This window comes from Thunnus albacares, chromosome 1 (genome assembly GCF_914725855.1).
Source record: "Thunnus albacares chromosome 1, fThuAlb1.1, whole genome shotgun sequence".
Taxonomy (NCBI): domain Eukaryota; kingdom Metazoa; phylum Chordata; class Actinopteri; order Scombriformes; family Scombridae; genus Thunnus; species Thunnus albacares.
In genome coordinates, this window is record NC_058106.1 from 29,391,157 (window position 1) to 29,411,936 (window position 20,780).

Sequence of the window (20,780 nt, forward strand, 5' to 3'; positions counted from 1 at the left end):
TGATTAAATCACATGATTACATTATGATCATTAAAAAATAGCCCCCTAATTAAAATGTGTTCCAAATCAAGTAAACGTAAAAAAATAAATAAATAAAAATAATTAACAAAATATGTATGGGCTGATCCAGTCGCAGGGAGGGTGAAAAATACATGCTTTTGTTTCAACATGATCCAAGGTTCTGCTGATGAGTGAAGAGCTGCATCACCGGGGGAGGAAGTGCTGCAGTCAGCTGAGAGGACGTTAGCACTTAGCCGTTAGCCTGCAGACGACTAACAATATGACACACACACGAACACTGCTCAGGCTAAAGAATCTCAAGCAACAGTGCTTTTCGTCATTTGATGCTGCCCCACGTTTCGTAGGAAGGGAATTTCACATTCGGATGCGCACTCACAACAAAGGCAAGCAAGAGCTGAGGATGGATATCGTTACCATAAACAAAATGTCAAGGGCTTGTTGACGTTATAGCTTCGCTAGCCTTTCTAGCATCTTGTAGCTGACTGCTGTCGTTACAACCAGTAGCATGTTGAATTGCAGCTTGTCTGTCGTGTACTGAACACACAAACAACACTAACACTACGCTAAACTTATACTGGTGCAAAGCTAAAGTAACGTTAAGGCGTATAACTCTAAAGATTTCTTCTATTTTCTGTGATTTGTTGATTTTTTTTTATTATTATTATTTTGTCGGACGTTGGTTATATCACTACCTATCGCGAGAATAAGACGACACAGCAACGCGAGTCGAAAGGGTTGCCATAGTGACAGAGCATCGTCACTTCCTTACTGATATCAAGTTTTAAAATGTATTTTCTCCTCAATACGCTCAATGACAGATGTGTAGCAGCTTATATAAGCCACTAGAGTTGACTTCGCTGCGTTTTGCGGTGTATAAAAACGTATTTGTTTAAAAAGTAGGCGGTTCGGAGGAGGAGCTAATTTGGCGCAACTTCCAGCGCGGGAAATTCGTTTGAATACACAGAGCGCCAAGAAACTGAGGCAGAAGCTTGGAGGGTTTTTCACCTGGCATTAGTCGGTTGTTGCTCCGTCTTTAGGTTAGCGAATAGTTGGTCTTTAGTCAGCAGAAATTGTTTAGTGTTCTATCGGTTTTAACTGTGAAAACTTTGCCAACATGCCCGTCCTAGAAGTTACAGATGCATCTGCAATTTCTCCATCTAAGAGGGCAAGAACAGAAACAAAGCCTGAAGAGAGACCTGTCCTCAAATTCGCTAAACTTTCTGAGCACGCCACAACACCTTCCAGAGGATCAGCAAAAGCTGCAGGATATGACCTCTACAGGTTGGTTACACTTATTAAAAGTATGTTTGGGTTCACAAATGACTTGATGAGAGCAGCTTGCGTGCACTTTTTAATGCATTCTGACCACATTCTTTTAACTGCCTGCAAATACGAAATAAGAGCGTTTTATTTTAAATCCTGTTGTAAATTTCTGTTGTAAACTTATCTTTTGTTCCTACAGAGGCTGAATGTATTTACTGTACGTTGTATAGTAGCATCCGTCAAATGAATGTAATGTAATGTAAACTAGCTAACCTTAATTTTCTGAATTTTGCACAGTGCATATGATTATTCCATCGGTCCTATGGATAAGGCCATTGTGAAGACAGACATCCAGATAGCAGTTCCACATGGCTGTTATGGGAGAGTGGGTGAGTGTTTCTGAGCTGATGCAACCCTGCAACATACTCTTCCTGCTGTGTGTGAAACTAGTTAGTGCTTTCCACTGGTGCGTAACGTTACACTATTTGTATAACGGTAGGTCATAACTAATGTATATTTTTGGCATATTTCCTCTCAGCACCGAGATCTGGACTGGCGGCAAAACACTTCATCGATGTTGGTGGTGAGTTTATTTGCATTTACCTTCTTAACTATGATGAGAATCCATATGGGTAGGTAATGTTTTAACCCATGTCATGTGATTCATTCTAATTTCTCTCATTCTTTATGTTTTCCTCAGCTGGAGTTGTAGATGAGGACTACAGAGGCAATGTTGGAGTTGTTCTCTTTAACTTCAGCAAGGACACATTTGAAGGTGAGTAGTGGCATCAGTGAAAGAAGCGTCTCCTCACACGCACCAGCAATAATTTTAGTTTGCCCAGAGAGTTTATTAGTAGGGTGAAACATTAATATAGAACCATAATATTGATGCTTTTTTGAAGCTCTTCTGGAGGAGCATGATGATGACAGTTAGTGATAATTTTGCCTCTAGTTTATATAATAGTGACAAAGTGTCATCCGCAGTCAGGTTTTTGTAAAGATTTGCTATAAGACAAAAACAAAAAGCCAACTCTTGTTGCACTCTAATTTGTGGCACATGTCATGTAAGCATAATATCTTGAGTTTGAATCTGCCCAATGCCAAGGGAAATTCCTTGTATGTACAAACCTACTTGGCAATAAATCTGTTTCTGGTTTGTCAGTAGTTAACTCTTATATCTATCACACCCCCGCCATCAGTGTCAATGGTGCTGTCAAGTAAGGCAAATATCCACAAAAAGTCAGAACATACTGTATAGCAGATTCAATAGAGTATTGCATTATATTTTGGTCCTTGACTGTGTAGAGAAGAAATACTGGGGAAGAGAGTGGTAGAGGCTACTGGGGCGCCCAAGTCATTCTATCTATGACAATAGAGCTACATACACACTAAATGTCAACCTACTGCCTCGACTGAAATTTAAGGGAACACAAATGGCTAAAAGTAATCTAAGAATAAAATATCTATTTAACCTTCACACTTATTGCAGCTTGTAATTTTTCATTTCACCTCTAAATTAATGAAAAAGAATGAATAACAGTTCAAATATTTTGCTATCCATAATTGTTCAGAGCTTTTGCAACATTTACAGATATCTCATTTACATGTACTTATCATTTTTCTGTTCCTCTTTGTCTCCCAGTGAAAAAGGGTGACAGAGTTGCTCAGCTGGTGTGTGAGAGAATCTGCTACCCAGAGTTGGAGGAGCAAAAGGTAAGAAAGTCAAACAGAATACAATACTAGCATATACTTTACCTTTTTACAAATATGCTTCTGCAAACTGTCAACTAATCCATTCCTCTACTGCAGTAGAGTTCTCACATGTGTGTATGTCATCGTTCTTTCAGACTCTTGATGACACAGAGCGTGGTGATGGAGGTTTTGGATCAACTGGACGCAACTGAAAGCTCCTGATATTGTTGAGTAATGTAAATTTTAAGAAATAATTGTACTGAACATGTTAATAAAGATCTTTTCTTATACTCTTGAGAGTGTTATTTGTATAATGGGACATTCACACACATATTCTTGATAAAGTTTAGAGTTAAATCAGATAAACCTTCCTGTTGTCAGGCCTTCTGTGAAGTAAAAAAAAAAAGCTCTCTAAAGCGCCACAAGGGGGCAGTGCAGGATAAGTTGCCTCAGCCATTTTAGTGAACTTCATCCTCCTGGGGTGTTGTGAGTTTCATGCTGAAACATTCAGAGATCATGTGGCACTTGACCAGGGTTTACCTGAAGAAGAGGTGGAGCCAATGTGAGGCTAGCAGTCCACTGCTGAACTTAGTGATTCATTGTTGATAAAGGGGAAAGCACAGCAGCAAATACATATACACCAAAAATATGTTTTTATTGTGAATTTACAACTAAACCCTCACTGATGTGAACAGGAACACAGACTGGTGTCAGGCTGGTCCGTGGCAATGCAGCACTGATTGTACTTGTGAGAGAATGTGTGGCCACGAAGACCTCAGTGCATAATCATGAAGGCCCAGGTTTGGCATCATCAATGTGTATTGTGTGTGTGTGTGTGTGCAGGTGTGTGTATGTATACACAGTTTACAAAGGAAGTAGTTGGTCATTATAAGCACCATTACAAACCCCTCTATTCCAGGGGCTTCCTCTAGTTTACAAATGTTTCATAGATTAAAAGTGGCATTGATTATTACAGTATAAACACAATTTACATGTAGTATAGAGGAGAGCAGACAGGCTATGGAAGCTAGCTGTTACGGTTGCAAAGACATGAAATCTTCAGAATGGCCGATGGGACTGTATCTTGTTGACTACTGAGTTTTGTATAGTAGTACAGTGCATTCAGAAGTCTATGTGGTTGTGTTGCTAGCACCAGTAAATATGAATTATTCTAGTCAGTAGGAAAGATGGAAAAGCATAGTTTAAATATGCAGTAGGAGTCATTCAAGCTCAGACATGGCTACATCTCAATAGTCCATAGTGGGTTCCTTTCCTCTCCTAACCATTCTCATAATCTTTTTTCATCTTCACTCCATTAAATTAATATCTGGGGGAAGGAGAAATGTATTTACTTTAATGAATCCAGGTTTGTTCTGTCATTTACCTGAGGGGAGGAAATGAATTTATTTCAGACTATTGGGACTCACCCTTTTCATCCACCTAAACTGAGTTCTAAAAAACTCAGCCTTTAGAGCTTCCTGCAGTCCACATGCCTTTCAAAGTGGCACCTGATTCCACATATCATTATACAACATTAAACCCTACAATTAAAAACCTTATTCACACTCTCAATAGTGCTTTACACACAGCTTAAGTTGTGTGTCAGGGCAATATGTTCTTCATTTGACTGAAATCTTTCATACTGCCTCATTCAGCTGACATTTTCCACAGAAATTGTATCTATGATATGTAGAATCATCTTTGGCAATCGAATGATGCAGTCCATCCCCCCACCCCCTTCTTGTCTCTTTGGTGGCGAGCCCTTCTCCTTCTTGGAGCAAGCAGAAGTTGCCCCCAACCACTGACCCAGAGTCAGAGATGTTTGGCCTTTTGGGGAGTGTGAGCCTGACAATGGATTAGCAGCTGCTGGCAACATCTGCCTGTCTCAGTCTTGTGATGGTTAATGGAGGATTATCTGCACCCTCATCTTCAGTATGTCTCCCAGCTGTCCTGTGAGGTAGTCTTTATCATGTCTGTCCTCCAGCTCAGCCAGCTCCTTCTTCCTGTAGAGGGCCATACTGCTGATTTGAAGGTGGTAAGCCCCTGGGGAGAGGGCCTTCTTCTTGGTCAGATGCAGGTAGCTGACGCCCTCTCTCTGGTTGATCTTGAAGTAGCCCTCTTCATTTCCATAGTCGATGTTGTAGCGCACATGGTCACTGAGGGTGGATAAGGCTGGTGTGAACTCCAGGATGTGGTCACGGTTGCTCAGGTCGCTGATGTTCAGATGGAACTGCAGGGTGTCCTCGACGTCCACACTGGCCAAGCTGACCATCTCCTTCTCAGTCAGCTGCAAAAAGAAAATGATGTCAAATGTAACCTAGTGGATATAAGACATATAACCTGTGTTTACTGACATTAATTTAGAGAAGGAAAAGGACAAGTGGTATAAGGGTGTAAAGATACATACAGACAGGGCTGTTGCCAGGATTTCAGAAAAACGGAAATCCTGGCCTTCAAATTTTGACCAGAAGCTAAGGAGATATTTTTCGGGAGAAATGCTGAAGCCTTTACTTCTTTATTATTTTGTTAGCCCAAAAGTAGTACATTTTAAACAGATTAAATTTATTGTCAAAAAATACTGAAACCAGCTTATAAAACATCTACCATATCTAAGTTTTTAATTGTTTACTGTGGGTCCCCTCAGGATTGATAAAAAAATAAATACAGTGGATACAACCTCAGTGTCCTCAGTGGTACTGCAGCTACAGCCCCACATATAGACAGATTACCTGCATGTCTTCCAGAGGATCCTCCTGTGTTGAGTTGGTACTACGACGTCTGCGTCCCTTCTTAGGATAGCCGTTGATCTTACATTCATAACAGGCCTCAGGAGACAGAGAATTATCATCCACCTCACCTCCCTGTCCAGCACTGGAGCTGCCGCTACCAAAGCCCAGACCTGAGACACAGTGCCTGAAACAATGACAAGGCCATCAGTCAGCTAGGAACATCTACAAGCAGCTTTTTACACACAGTCATCCCCTAACATACCCTTGTCCTGCTCTGAAGTATCCAGGTGGACAACCACAGAGGTAGCCTCCATCTGTGTTTGAACATCCAAATTTGCAGGGGTTCTGGCTGGTGGAGCACTCGTTGACGTCTGAGCAGCCTCCGCTGGTCTGCTCATAGTTGAAGCCAGTGGGGCAGAGGCAGCGGAAGCTCCCCAGGGTGTTGTGGCATGACGCTCCCCCGCAGATCTGGCTGTTCAGACACTCGTTCTCATCTGGGTCACAGGAAGTTGATGGGAAGTAAACAAAAAAGAGGTCATTCCAGTTAAAAGACACAAACAATACTGGGAAAGTCTGCGGTGAATGTTATAAATATGTGGAGAGATTCAAACTAAAAATACAAGTTTTACTGAGAAAAGCTTGTTATTTTCAGGTATAAACAAACGCATACAGGCATGCAGTACCACACAAGTACTTTGCCTATGCCCGAGCTATTTCTAATTATATTATGTACTGTATTTCCTATCTCTTTTTGTTAATTTTGTGTGCATACATAATAAACAAGACAGATACTTAAGGGTTGTAAGTAGGTGTTTAGCATTCAGAATTTAGTTTTACCATAACATTTTCGTTTCTCACGACCTTATCACAGTAAGGTAAGGGTTGAACTTCAAGAGGAGAGGAAAAACATTTTGTACATATTTGTATTTTAAGAGGGTCAGGAAAGAGGAGAATGATAGATAACTTGTGGCTGGACTCTAGCTAAACACATCAAAGTTGAGTGATACAATTTGGCAACCGAGTCATCAGGATGCCCCAAAAGGAAGGAATTTTTATATTTGTCGATGAAAACAAACACGAGAGAAAGCCAGCGCTTTACTCACCCACACATTGGTTCCACTGGTAGTGCTGAAGGTAACCTTGTGGACAGCTGCACCTGTATCCGCCAACTAAGTTCTGACAGCCATGCTGACACCTGTGGTTACCATCACACTCATCCATATCTGTCAGAGGCATACACACACACAAAACTTACTGTAAGAGCCTTTCTTCTGTTTTTAATCAGCTGATATTGAGGTTGGTATCAATTGTTTTCAGACCTTCACAGTTTTGTCCATTGGGATCTAATGAGAATCCCCGCTGGCAATCGCAATTAAAGCTTCCCGGAGTGTTTTGGCAGACACCATTGGAGCCACACAGATTGGGGTCTGTTGCACATTCATTGTTGTCTACACAGAGAGGAGGGAAGGTTCAAATGAGGATAAAACACAAAACATTGATATAAAGGCTGATTATGAGCCTATGACTATGTAGCGTCAGCATTGGTCAGCAAAAAATCTGGCAGGTCACCATGGACTGTTACTTGCACACTGGCACATGTTAGTCTCATAGTTTGCAGGGTTTAATAATCTCTCACCTACTGATCAAACCTGAGACCAGATGGAGCCATTGCAAACATGTTTGGTTCTTGTGACTGGAATCTACAAAAATCTGAACATGATAATGTAGTTTAATCTGGTTAGCAAATAAGATCTGATCTCTAAATGTCAGTTCTTCAATGTGTGATATTGGCTCTTTGCACAGTCTACTGATATTTTGATATTATTCTTAAGTGTTCCTATTTTAAGATTTCTGCTTGGTTGAACACTATCCAGACAGTTCATGTCAGACGCAGTGCCTCTGTCATGCGGTGTCTGACAGGGCTCTATCCTGGGTCCTATGTTGTTTGCTTTGTATATGCTGCCTTTTGGACAGATTATTAGCCGTCATAGTGGCATCTCTTATCATTTTTATGCTGATGATACTCAGTTGCTTTGCTCTTTTAAACCCGATGAAAGTAACCAATTATCAATTTTAAATGATTGTTTGGATGCCATCAAGATTTGGATGGCTGACAACTGCCTTCAGTTAAATGCAAATAAGACAGAAGCTCTTATAATTGCTCCTGTAAATTTTATTCCAAACATCAAACAGTATGGAGTTGTTAAGTGTTTCTGTTCAGCATAACCTTCAAAATTTAGATGTCATCTTTGACCAATCACTGTCCTTTGATAATCATGTCAGCCAGTAGTATGCACTCATGTTTTTTCCAGTTGAGGAACATTGCTAAATTAAGATCTGTGGTAACTAAGGTTGAGATGGAAATGATTATCCATGCTTTTATTACTTCTCATTTAGATTATTGTAATGCTCGGCTTTTAACTTGAAATAACAAAAGATCACATATGACACCAATTTTATCCTCTCTACACTGGCTCCCAATTAAATTTCCATTCCATTTGAAAATACTGGTGCTAACCTATAGAGCCTTGCATGGTCAAACACTCCAGTATATTACTGACCTCCTCCTCCCTTATACGCCCAATTGGGCTCCTAGGTCTGCTGAACAAAAATTACTGGCTATCCCTCAAACCTGCTATAAAACCTGAGGTGACCATGCTTTTCAAGCTGTTGCACCCAAATTATGGCTGTGATCTCTAGACTCCTGTGACATCTTCATGAAGCAGCTGAAAACGTTCTTCTTCAGACAGGCTTGTGGTTAGCCTGTCTGGATAGTGGCTTATTTTCTCGTCTGTGTTTTGGAACTTTTGTACTTGTTTATGTGTCTCTGACCTCATTTGTTTGTTGTTACTGTGATTTTAACTTGTCAGGCCTGCACTGTCTGTTTATCATTGCTATTTTTAATATTGTATGTAATTGTGTATTTTTCTTTAATGTGAAGCACTTTGTGATTTTGTATCTGTGAAAGGTGATATACCAATAAACTTTACTTACTTACTATTGTGTAAAGGTGAGAATCATTCAGTCAGAGAGTTTAAACCTTGATTAAATTGGAAAAGAACACATACCTTCCCCAGCAGCTTGGAGGAGCTGATGTATTGGGAGGAATGAGAGGGTCTTACTTATAGTGTTTACAATATGCCTGTTGGCCAGTGCCCTGCATGAGTTTGGTGTCCAACACTAAGGCATGTTTTTATTCAGACAGGCTTTTGGTCAGCCTGTCTGATTTGCTGCTTCACTTTATTTATTGCTTTTTATTGGCTTTTTTCCTCGTCTGTGTTTTGGAATTTTATACTTGTTTATGTGTCTCTGTCCTCATTGGTTTGTTGTTGCTTTGATTTTAACTTGTCAGCCCTACGCTGTTTATCGTCATTGCTATTTTTAATATTACCTTTAATAGTGTATTTTTCATTAATCTAAAGCACTTTGTAATTTTGTATCTTTGAAAGGTGCTATACAAATAAACTTTTACTTACTTTACATTAATAGTAGTTACTGAGGTATAACTTGAACAGGTGTTTTTTGTCACACCGCACCTTCAACCTCCAACCTTCTTGCTTTTAAATTAATAATACCTCCACACTACTGTATGTCATTAGCCTGGGGCTATGCCTTCAGTCAAAACTGATGGTTCCCTGCCTCTGATTTGATGTAAGGTCATGTGAGCTGCTTGGGTCTGGGAAAAAAAGCTTGTGGTAGTCATGACAATCCACTGCAATGTTCCATAACAAAGCATTGCTAAGCTGCCATGACTACACACCAGTCTAGCCTAATAAGATCAGTGTGATATCAGCCAGAGTCCATTAACTCTAAGAAAGACTTCGTAAAGGTTAGACAAGAGGATGCTTGAGGGGTCTTTTATGAGCTGGCTGGAAGATACTTTTAAGAAATTACACTGTGAACGAACAAATTGTGTGTGCATTGGGCACGGGGTGTACGGTGCGTGAGTTGAGTCCGAATTTTAAAGTGTCATGACACTATCTGTCCCATTACATCTGGGGATACACAGACAGCTGTATAAAGAGCATTTGTAATTACAATTTTTAGATGTGCAGTATATCCATGTTCTGCATGTGTGTATTTACCAATACAGGCTGTATGATGCTGGGTGAAGCCAGGAGGACATTTGCAGGTGAACCCACCGATGGTGTTAACACACAAGAACTGACAGTTATGCTGTTTGGTTGAACACTCATCCAAATCTGAAAAAGACAAGAAGTTATATGATATGAGATCAGCTATAAATGACAGTGTATCAGAAAACTACTTAGTACATTTAAGATACTATGGCTGTGTCAGACCACTGTATGTACTACTATATGGGGGCTGCTCTTTTCTGAGTTAAATTCCAGTCCTTCTACAGTCACTGACCTACAAATGAACTACAAATGAACCAGACACCGGAAACACAGAGGGGCACTGTAGAGGGGGAAACTAACGCTATGGTAAATAAAGATGAAAAGAGGCCTTAAAAACTCAACACCAGCAGCACACTTGTTTAGACTCACAAACAAGCCTGATAAACAGAGACACTGCCAGATGCACTGTGTCACAGGCTCTGCACACAGGGTACACATTCATGAACAAACACGTGCGTGTGGACACATTAGTCCAAATGAAGCGTCTTGGGACAGTGAGCAGAACACTGGCAGATGGCCCAGCCCACTCAGCACTACTGTAGCTCTAACCTGGAGACTAAGTCAAAGAAGAACAGCCTTCCACTGAACTCGAACGGATCTGAGTGGCATTGGGCATAATATGGGCTACTCTTGAATATTATAATATGTGTGTGTGTGTGTGTGTTACCTCTGCAGCTCTTCCCATCTTCCTGTAGGATGTATCCGCGGGGGCAGGAACAGAGGTAGTGTCCTTCTGTGTTCTTACAGATGAAGTTACAAGGTTTTGGTGCCTGTATACACTCATCCACATCTAGAGGGAGAGGGTGAGGGTGCGAGAGAAAGAGTGAGAGTTTGATCTTGTAGCCAGAAATTCCAAAAGGGGAGATGATGAGACAGACAGACTCTGGCTGCATTTTTCAGAGGAGTGTGTGGGCAGTCCACCCACGTAGTTTCAACTTTTTACTAGACTGCAGGAATGACAACAGGAGGTAGGCATGGTAGGAAAAGAGTCTATAAAGTGCTGGTGAAATTAAGCCTTACCCACACACAGAGAGCCACTGATGTCAGTGGTGTAGCCAGGTTTGCAGGTGCAGCTAAATGAGCCCAAAGTGTTGATACACTGGCCATTCTTGCACAAGTTCCCCATCACACGACACTCATCAATATCTGGACAGAAAAAGGAAACGTTAGCTTCATTTAGACTTATCACAACTGAGTAAGAAGTTAACTACATTTAAGGGTACAACAGTGTATTCTCTCTTTGTTCCATTCGGATAATCATTTCACCAAGAACTGGATTTTAATAGTGAATAACAGCTGTGTGTCCCAGTTCTGCACAACCTTAGGGAAATATTGTTCTATGTGTTTAGTTATGCCTCAGTGATGTGTCAAGTATAAAAGTATTGATTTGTACTTTCTGGCTAAGTAAGAATCAATACTTTGCTAGTGATTATATCAGTCAACAACAACCATCTGTTAATTTAACATCCATCTGTGGTAATTTAAAGAACTGGTGGTTCAGTGGTTTAATGTTTACATATTACTGCTGACGAATTTCCAAAGCATAACAATTAATATCCTACTTTTCAGGCAGCTGTTCAATCTGGATGCTTTCCATTCATGTCAGTACACATAGTAACATTGACTTGCAGAGACCGGAAACTTGCGATAATCCATCAAACTGAACAATTCATTTCCTTATCATGGTTATAAGAGTTGTGAGAAGGAACCCCTTATGAAAACATTGCCTGTTTGCGCTGACCGGCACTAACAGTAGTGTTTAAACCTAAAATTAGATCAATTCATCTCTTCCATGTTTGCTTGTTGTCTTCAGGGTTTGTTCTACTAATCTCATAGCTAATCATAGCTCCTGCCGGCAAGTCTCAAATCTTGAATACTGTAACATCCTTGAAAGCTTAATCAAGAAAGGTTTTCAAAATGAGACCTGCTTCCTATTGCAATTTCCTGAAATGATTAGAAACCAGCGATTGGCTGGCAAGTAGGGCATTAAAGCAAAATAATAATTCTAAAAATCAGTCATGTAAAGTACTTGTGACTTGGAGTTAAGAGCTAAATTATGCACAACTACCAGTATGGCCATTTAAACCATTTTTGATTTGATATATAACTTTCGAAATCCAGTGAACAAAATATTAAGTCTTTTCAACACAAAATAATATCAGAGAAATATTTGCACTTATAATTAAGTGAATTTGCTGTCAATTATTGATTGATTCTTCAGGTTTTACATTCACATTTAATCTAAACTCAAGTCTCTTCAGCGGTAAGATACCTCTGCCGTCAGTGGTGTACCCAGGTCCCAGGGGACACATCTTCTTGTATTGGGTGGTCCCAGGGAGGGGGCAAAGCTCACAGCTGGTGCCCCAGCCCCTGCCTCCATCACAGCAACACTCTGACTTGGTCACCAGGTTCCTGTTACTAGATGTCATCTGACACAGAGTAGTCAGAACCTCAGTGAAACAGAAGCCCTCACGGTTATCTAGATGGTGCGAGAGGGAGAGGAAAAGGAACGTGATAGCGAGACAAACAGGCAGGCGGACAAACAGAGAGGTGGGTCAGAGGAAAGCAAACCACCCAGACAGGACCTGGCCTCAGAGAGCCAGACGTAAATAGATAACCCACAGTGCTCTATCACAACTGTCTGTAAGGGGAAAGATAGCCATAGAGCCTCAGTCTTTCTGGAGTTTTTCTCACAGAGCTCAGCACATCATGTCTCTCCAAAGGTTTATATTTAGATTTGGGAGGAAGCCTTGAAAAATATTTCCTTGCCTATCTTGACAGTAACAGACACATGGTTCTCAGCAAGGGTTAAAGTCCCTTTGAAATATGAATTACTTTTTCACCTTGTTAGCCAAATTTCAGTCACACAAAACATTTCAATTTAAATATAACTGACTCCTGCACTGCCCATCACAGCATTATATCCTATTCAAACATCCTATTTCAGTCAGAAATGCAAGAAATACAGAAGCAAGACGCCGCTAAATAAAGATGTTTTCTGGTGAGTTTAACTTTATTACATTTCCGCCAGGCTAACTTTATACAAGAACTGGCGCGAGCCCAATTAAGAAGGCTGCAGGAACACAGATCCTAATATAAACTCTCACTGGGGTAAAATAAGTTCATCTGAGAGGTAGTTAGAGAGACAGACATACAGGTGGCAACAGAAGAAGACAGAAATGGATAACAGTGTACGTACCAATACATTCAGTCTGCGTGGGGTTAGCAACGAATCCCTGGTCACACCTGCAGCGGTAGCTTCCCACTGTGTTCTCGCAACGGCCGTTCTTACAAATGCCTGGTTTGGCTGTACATTCATTCAGATCTATCACATACAAGCACAGTGACAATGTAAAGATAGAGTGTAAACATTTGTTCTAAAGCACATTTTGTTAGAAAATGAAAGTTCAATCAGTTCAACCAGTTTGTAAGGTTTGAGGACCACGCCTCACAAACACCTTATATTTCTTATGGCCTTTTATCAAATTCAACATTCTAGCAAAAGTTGTTTGCAAACATGTCAATAAAATTCCCTTTTTTTAAAAGTTTAGTCCCAGTCATTAATCAAATCTGTCTGTTTTCCATGTTTCCCAGGGCCACTACTAATCAAATCATGTCCTCCCTGTCAGTTATTATATGAATATATGAATATTTCCTCATCTGCTCATCATTTGTGGATCATAGTATCAATGTCTTTTCCAACTCCTCCTATATTCTAAAATGTACTGTGTTAGGAACACTTACATATATAGTAAGTAATTCATCCTTTTAATCATGTTGGTTTAGGTTTAACTAACAATGTATTGCTTGCAAAGATAAGATACAAAACAGTGAAATCATCAAGGTAGATATTTGCCAATATGTATTTTTAAGAGCATTTACTAACATTTTGTGCAAATATTCAGAGCTTCACAGATGATTTACATGGCAAGGTCAACCTATAATTTTATCCTTGTGAGTTTCCAAACTCTCTGATAGAATATTAAGTTTGTATTTAAGTAAAGTATGTCTACAAATACCCCAAATAATGAAGGATTTGGGGGATTAGCAGTTAGCAGTAAGGCAAGGTGATCTATTACACGAATTCAATATAATACAGTACAATATACAGCTTTATATATTTTTATACAAAAGTATCAAATGTGAATGAGTATCAAATAGATTTAATCCATGCAGGATAAAGCCCATATTTAAGGCCATAAATTGGAATGATGGGTTATTATTTCCAACAGTAGGACATTACACATTGAGACTGTAGCACTCAGGACTCGTGATGTCTTACCCATGCAACCCTCTCCGTTGGGCTGGCGTGTGTATCCAGGGGAACAGATGCACATATATGTACCAATGAGGTTCTTGCAGGTCATGCCTCTGCTGGCGCAATCATCAATACCATCTTCACACTCATTCTGGTCTAGAAGACAGACAGCATACTATGAATTCACAAATGTACAGAGAGACATTATGTGTATATGCATACATGTGCAGCAATTACACCAGTGATGTAACACAGACAAAAGCACACACTGCACCACTCTACAGTTTAATCTAACCGCCCAATCTAACATGGAGCTCTGTAGTGCTAACAGGAGTGTAGTAGAAGAGTTGGTGGTCTGTTTGGAGCTCTAATGTAAGCAATGACTGTATTGACACTGACAGGTTCCTCCTGTCTCAGCACTTCCCTCCAAATACAGCCGTTGCTATGGTGCCCAAGCTATCTGAGACAGCGGAGGTGTAAACAGTGACTCGACTGGTTACAGTTTCCAGAGAGTGTTTTACTGTAAGTTCATCTGAGACAGAGAACCCTTGTGGATCTCACAGAGATAGTGTGTTACGTAACTTTATGGAGGAACCAGCATGTCTCTGTGATATACTTCGTTTCTACCAACACTTTCAGTAAATGGACCTTGACTGAGAAAGTTGCATGTAGGAGTGAGTCATTCAGTTGTAGTACCTTTACACATCCTCCTGTCCTCACGAAGCACGTAGCCTGTTGGACATTTGCACTCGTAGGAGCCCACCACGTTAACACAGCGGAAGGCACATAGCAGAGGATTCTGAGCACACTCATTGATGTCTGTGCAGGAAGCAGAAGGCAACAAGTTAGAGTCATAGTACAGCAGTTCAAAGACTGTGTGATGGAAGTGACAAAATTTCACATACCTTCACAGGTCATCATTGGGCCAGGCTCAAAGCCATCCTCACATGCACACTCAAAACCTCCGATGACATTAGTGCATGTGCCGTTGCCGCAGGGATTGCCAATGTCACACTCGTTAGTGTCTGCATTGAAGACAGACACATTAAATCAATTGATCATGTTAGCCTTTCAAGGGGAATCTTCACAAGTACGTAAGGATGTGTGTGAAATAATGAGAGACATCAAGGAGGATGATGATATAAAGACACAGAGAGAGAGATAGCAAAACAACTAGAAAACCTGCCTTCACAACGGTGTCCGCTAATGTCCAGTCGGTATCCCATGGGACATTCACAACGGTAAGAGCCGTCTGTGTTGATGCACTGGCCGTTTTCACAAGGGTCATTGAGGCATTCATCAATATCTACAAGTAAGAAACACTGTTAATTAGATGCCACCACTATAACTGAAACTGAAGATTCAAGGTAGATGCCAAATGTACCTTTCGGATGGTCATCTGTTCCCTGTTGATATCCCTCGTTGGGACAGAGAAGAAGATATGCCTCTGGAACCATTAGATGTAAAAGTCATAAACAACGTGACATGATGCTAATAATTTCATGTATGAGCCTGCATGCATGTGTACATACCCTCTCCCTTGCTGGGGCAGATTTCACAGGGGTCTCCCCAGCCTTGACCTGGCATTCCAGTACAGCAGCATGCTGCCTTGGAAATGTTCAGAGGTTTTGGAGCCAGGCAGCGCCCATTTTCAAACTTCGTATAGCAGTAGTTCACACGTATATCTAAGGGTTAACAGACACAAAGAGGAATAAGTAGTGAAAAATAAGAGAGAGACTGAAGGAAACGACAAGGAAAAGTGCAGAGGAAGAATGAGAGATGGAAGGTGCAATTGGAAAGCATATACATTTTATTTTGTTTATCCCAAAGGAATAGTTTGGCCTTTTGGGAAATATGTGTCTTCGCTCATATTCGCTTGTGTATTTGTTACATGAGAAAAATTATACCAATCTCATGTCTGTCCATTTAATATGAAGCTACAGCCAACAGCTGGTTAGCTTAACTTAACATAAAGTCTGGGAACAGGGGGACAGCATGCCTGGCTCTGTCCAAAGATAAACTGCAACTAGGAGAACTATTCCTTTAAGACAATACTAAGACTTTAAGAATGTTAGTTAGCCCCATGTTAATTAAATTATGACACAAACAAAATGTTTTGCTGTTTTAAAACCAAAAAAAGACACTTCCCCATATCTCCTTCCCCTCTGTCTTCTTAATTAAAGTGGACAAAAATTGACATTTTATTATTGTCTAACTGTCATTGAATGTAATCTACGATAAACTTTTCATATCAAGAGCTAGCCAGTTACCACTTCATTCAATTCTTGGTAAAGAGGAGGCATACCAGATTGCAGGGTGTGAGTAATTGGAAGAAAAATACTGCGTTTTTGCACCTGTGTCTTATTGTCAAACTTCTGGCCAATGTAACAATAGGTCAGTGTGACAATGTAATTACCACCATTATAGAGATTAAAAGGGGTTTCAAACAAATTAGGCTCATGTTTCCGTGGCACAATAGGACTCTGTTGTGAAGCTGTGACCAGCATAGCACTCGTTCCCACAATCTTGATAATAACAGGGATGAGCACAGTGTTATGCTTACTTATAGGTACTGTATATCAGCCAAAAGTACAACAATAAGACACAGATATAAAAAAGTAGGTTAACAAAGTATTTGTACTGAGGAGGGAGGTTGGCTAATTACTATATCTCTAGTCAGATATCGGTGTGTCACTGTGTCAGTCTCTCTCTCTCTGTCTCACTTCTGAGGGCTGTGGTTCTTTCTGGACCAGGCACTTACTTGTAATGAGAAGCATATGGTTGCGCTCTCCTGCTAGCACTGGCCTTCACTGAACTCAACACAAATAAGCATTCTGACCACCATAGATCACACACACCTGGCTCTGAGGCAAAGATCACATACATGAACACCTGGTGCTGTGAGGAGAATGTCAAAGTGTGTCATGTTACTTTCCTCCATGAAACTGATTTGTCAGCCTTTCCACAAAAGAGATTTATGGTTCTTTGGTGCACAGCTGTTGTGCAAGTGTGTGTGTGTGTACATCTGCACATGCATAAGTCATTCGTATTTTACATATAATGAAATATATACAAATGTTGAAGAATTATGTTTTCTTAATTTTCTCACCTAAAATTCAGATAACACTGAAAAATAACATAACATAGAAGACAAATAAAAAAAACATGAATATTAGAAAATACTTAGACCACAAGAGGTCTGACAGTGTTGACACGAATCTGATGGTGGTGACAGATATTTAATGATAATGATTATGGAAATTTTCAAAACCACTACAGCATTTTAATTTAAAACATGCCATTAATTGGTGATCCTGATGGCCCAGTGGTTAAGATGCATGCCATATAATGTTATTGCAATAGTTCAGTTCCAGTTTCAGTTCCATCCTCCTTTTCCTCCACGTTTCCCTCTTTCTGTACTATTGCTGTTCCTATACTACATAATTTGACTAAAATTGGATTGTCTATGTCCTCAGCAAATACTTGTCTTTCGTGTCATCTTTTGTGTTTGTGTTATTAAGGATTGTTATCATGATAAACAAGACATGTTAACATGACTTTTTTTTTTTTTTTTACAAAGCAAAGGTGAAGTCATTAATCAACGTTCCTCAATGTACTGCCAATGTACCTGTAGAAATTCTGGGTCTGCATGATGTACAGTATGTGTGAGCCATTTACTTTCACCTCAGTTTCTGTTTTTATATATTGACAAATAAATGCATTTTATGATGCTTGACAAAATGCAGTATACTGTAAATACAGTAGTTCTAGCATGTAGTACAAATAATGTTACATTTACCAAGGACTATGTAACATTTTAATGAACATTTTAAAGAAGAAATGGCACATTCTTACTCTTAAAAAGGAAAACTTGAATTTATGAGCAGATATTTTGGAGCCACAGCCTTGTTTGGTATGATACTTAGCTTATGGTGGCTAATGTTTGCTAATGTTTATATTGATATTTCTGTGTAATTGACATTACTGTATCAGTTTGATGACTGTATGAATCTTCTCTACTCTACTGTTATGCTATTCTCACACTACATCATTTAACCCATAATTTTCATTTGTGGCCACAGTGGCCGCTGTTCAACAAAAGCTATATAGTCTCTTTTTAATGCATTCATGTAAAAAGTGGCCTGTAGGGATAACAAGTGGCTTGGCTTTCATCACTGTGGGTCAGTTCACTAGGCTTTTCAGAAAATCTAAATAAGTTAATGGAGTTGAAAAGCTTCAATGGGCAGAACTATGAAGAATATAAAGTGAAAACTTCACTGTATCTGTAACTGTCTTGTTCACTGCTCATGACTGTCTTTCACATTAAATACCAATTTATGTCTTCTTAGTCTTTATGGAGATGGGTTCCTATAAGTTTTAAGAGTGTAGATGTGATATATAAACAGATTCAATCCAAAATATTTATTGTATGAGTGCGCATAAATCACTGTTTCCATCATGATTTTATCAATTCTCGTCATTTTCAACAAAAACAAGGCTTTCACCAGTGGGACAGAGGTTCGTCCTTGTCAGTAAACCTTGAACTGCCCATGTTGCTCACTCTCCACCCAGCTCCTCCTATTTATCCCTCAAACCTCAGTCAGTACTTCTGATGCTGGAGAGAAAAGTGAAATGCAAACTGTAAACTGCCTCAATGAACTGATGATGTCATCACTTCAGTGTTTGGAGAGGGAACTCCCTAACAGAGGACTCAGTGCGCCCCCACCCTACCCCAAAAACACACATATGTACACAAAAACACACACAAACACACACACACACACATACCACACACACACACACACACATACACACACACACACACACAAAGTGAGGAAATGGAAAAGTGATCTGTTCAGAGCCACCCTTGGCCTTGTTGAGGCAGCAGCAGCAGAACCAGCTGGAACACAGTGTGCTATCTTGACAGAGCAGGAAAAGTCTAACACCACCGACTGCTGCTTAGTCTCCACCAGCACTCAGGGACAGACTATACAGATACACTAGTATTTACAGTTTGCATTTTAATCTTGATGCATGAGATAGTTTCATAGCCTCTCTTGTCTCCTTGTCTCACCCCCATCCGCCCCCAGACCCTGCCCCTCCCCCTTTCCCACACACACACAATTACCTAAACATCTGAGTCCAGAGTCAGAAAGCTGGAAGCCTTCAGGACACAAGCAGGTGAAGCTTCCCTCGGTGTTGGAGCAGGTTCCAAACGTACAGATCTCGGGCGACTGGGAGCACTCATCAATATCTGACACACAAAGAGGAACAGTATCAACCACGTCATCAGCCTACACTGCCAACATCATTCATGGGAACCTCACTCCTAAAAAATCGAATCAATTAAAATCCATAATTTGTACAGAAATTCACACTGCAGTGTTTCACTGACATACTGTATAATTTTTCCTTGAACTACTGTCAAAGCTGCAGGATGAGGTCATGCCAGTACGTCATAGTCTATCCAAATGTGATAAAACAGAACGTAATCTCACTAATGGATAGTTGGATGAAGTCGTATTATCTGGAAAAGCCTCTGTGTCACGTGTTCGCCCATCGCAATGACCAGCTGCTGCTGCTACTGATGCTGAGAATTCAGTGCTGTTCCTCCCTGCTTCCAGGAACAGAGCCCTAAGCAGGAATTTGTTGAAGTCTGCCGAATATCTCTTCATCAGCCTCACTATATAAACAATCCAAGTGTTCTGGCTTGGGCCCACTCCCACGTGTGAAAGGGAGAAGAGGGGTAGTCTGTAGCAGTGAAATTGATGATGAGCAGCAGATGCAGCACTTTATTCTCTTTTTGCACCTCAGACCAAGCAGAGCTGGTCTGAGCTATAATTTGATGGGTGTGTGTGCACGAGCATGTTGCATGTGAGCAAGGTGTTGCCTGAGGTGAGATTCACCCCTGCGTGCAGATATTTTATTACTTCAGAAATTCCTGTTTTTATTTATCAAGTTTTGGCTTATGTTTATTGACCATGACGCAAGAAAGGACTGGTTTTAGGCTACAGTACCTTCACAGGTATCCTCATGGAGATAGTAGCCAGGTGGGCAGATACACCTGTAAGAGCCGTCCATATTCAGACAAGTGCCTGCGCCACATGTGCCTGGACGCTCTGCACATTCATTGATATCTGAGGAAAAGGGGATATATGAGGGTCAGCATGTAAAACATACAGTACAGATCACATTCAGAAAACTAAAAAAAATGGACAATTCCAGCTCTGTACCTGTACACATTCTGCCGTCTAGACTTAGTTCATATCCAACATTGCACGAACAGGTGAAGGAACCCACAGTATTTAAACACTGCCCATTACGACACAGGCCCCTCTGGGTCGAACACTCATCGATGTCTGATCAAAACACAAATAACACAGCATGTGTTAGTGAGGTTATGGTGCTCTTAAAGTCATATTGATACCCTTGTATCTTTTACTCCTTGTCACGCACACACAAACAAATACACACACCTATGCAGTCACTGTTGTGTGAATTCTGAAAGCCGGGGTAGCAGAGACAGTTGTAGGAGCCCACTGTGTTTTTACAGGTCCCGTTGCCACAGGGTTGTCTCTCGCACTCATCCACATCTGAAACCAGAGAGCAGTGTTACAGAGTTACCTTAAACAGGACAGTACTCCACATGTCAAAAGCCAAAAATAGCTGATAGGATCC

General features: G+C 40.5%; 2 protein-coding genes across 3 annotated transcripts in view; one reads left to right on the forward strand and one right to left on the reverse strand.

Annotated features, from left to right (window-relative positions):
• Positions 1-252: 252 nt before the first annotated feature.
• On the forward strand, positions 253-3,266 carry dut (deoxyuridine triphosphatase). 2 transcript variants are annotated; one of them, XM_044353960.1, is made up of 7 exons: positions 253-404; positions 1,149-1,302; positions 1,582-1,673; positions 1,823-1,867; positions 1,985-2,059; positions 2,927-2,997; positions 3,132-3,266. In XM_044353960.1, the coding sequence occupies exons 1-7, from the start codon at positions 281-283 to the stop codon at positions 3,186-3,188; spliced, it is 618 nt and encodes a 205-aa protein (XP_044209895.1). In that variant the 5' UTR covers positions 253-280; the 3' UTR covers positions 3,189-3,266. The 2 variants fall into 2 exon arrangements, with proteins under 2 accessions (XP_044209895.1, XP_044209903.1); XM_044353968.1 differs by lacking the exon at positions 253-404 and having other exon boundaries at positions 715-1,302.
• Positions 3,267-3,606: 340 nt separating this feature from the next.
• The window catches only part of fbn1 (fibrillin 1), a 66,058-nt gene continuing 48,884 nt past the window's right edge, over positions 3,607-20,780 (reverse strand). Inside the window, 20 exon segments of the mRNA XM_044353983.1 lie at positions 3,607-5,263; positions 5,706-5,889; positions 5,968-6,199; positions 6,809-6,928; positions 7,025-7,153; positions 9,791-9,907; positions 10,512-10,634; positions 10,865-10,990; positions 12,117-12,323; positions 13,044-13,169; positions 14,127-14,258; positions 14,799-14,921; positions 15,008-15,127; positions 15,289-15,408; positions 15,487-15,549; positions 15,635-15,787; positions 19,231-19,356; positions 20,120-20,239; positions 20,336-20,461; positions 20,579-20,695. Coding sequence (XP_044209918.1) covers positions 4,877-5,263; positions 5,706-5,889; positions 5,968-6,199; positions 6,809-6,928; positions 7,025-7,153; positions 9,791-9,907; positions 10,512-10,634; positions 10,865-10,990; positions 12,117-12,323; positions 13,044-13,169; positions 14,127-14,258; positions 14,799-14,921; positions 15,008-15,127; positions 15,289-15,408; positions 15,487-15,549; positions 15,635-15,787; positions 19,231-19,356; positions 20,120-20,239; positions 20,336-20,461; positions 20,579-20,695 — 2,951 coding nt within the window. The 3' untranslated portion in view covers positions 3,607-4,876.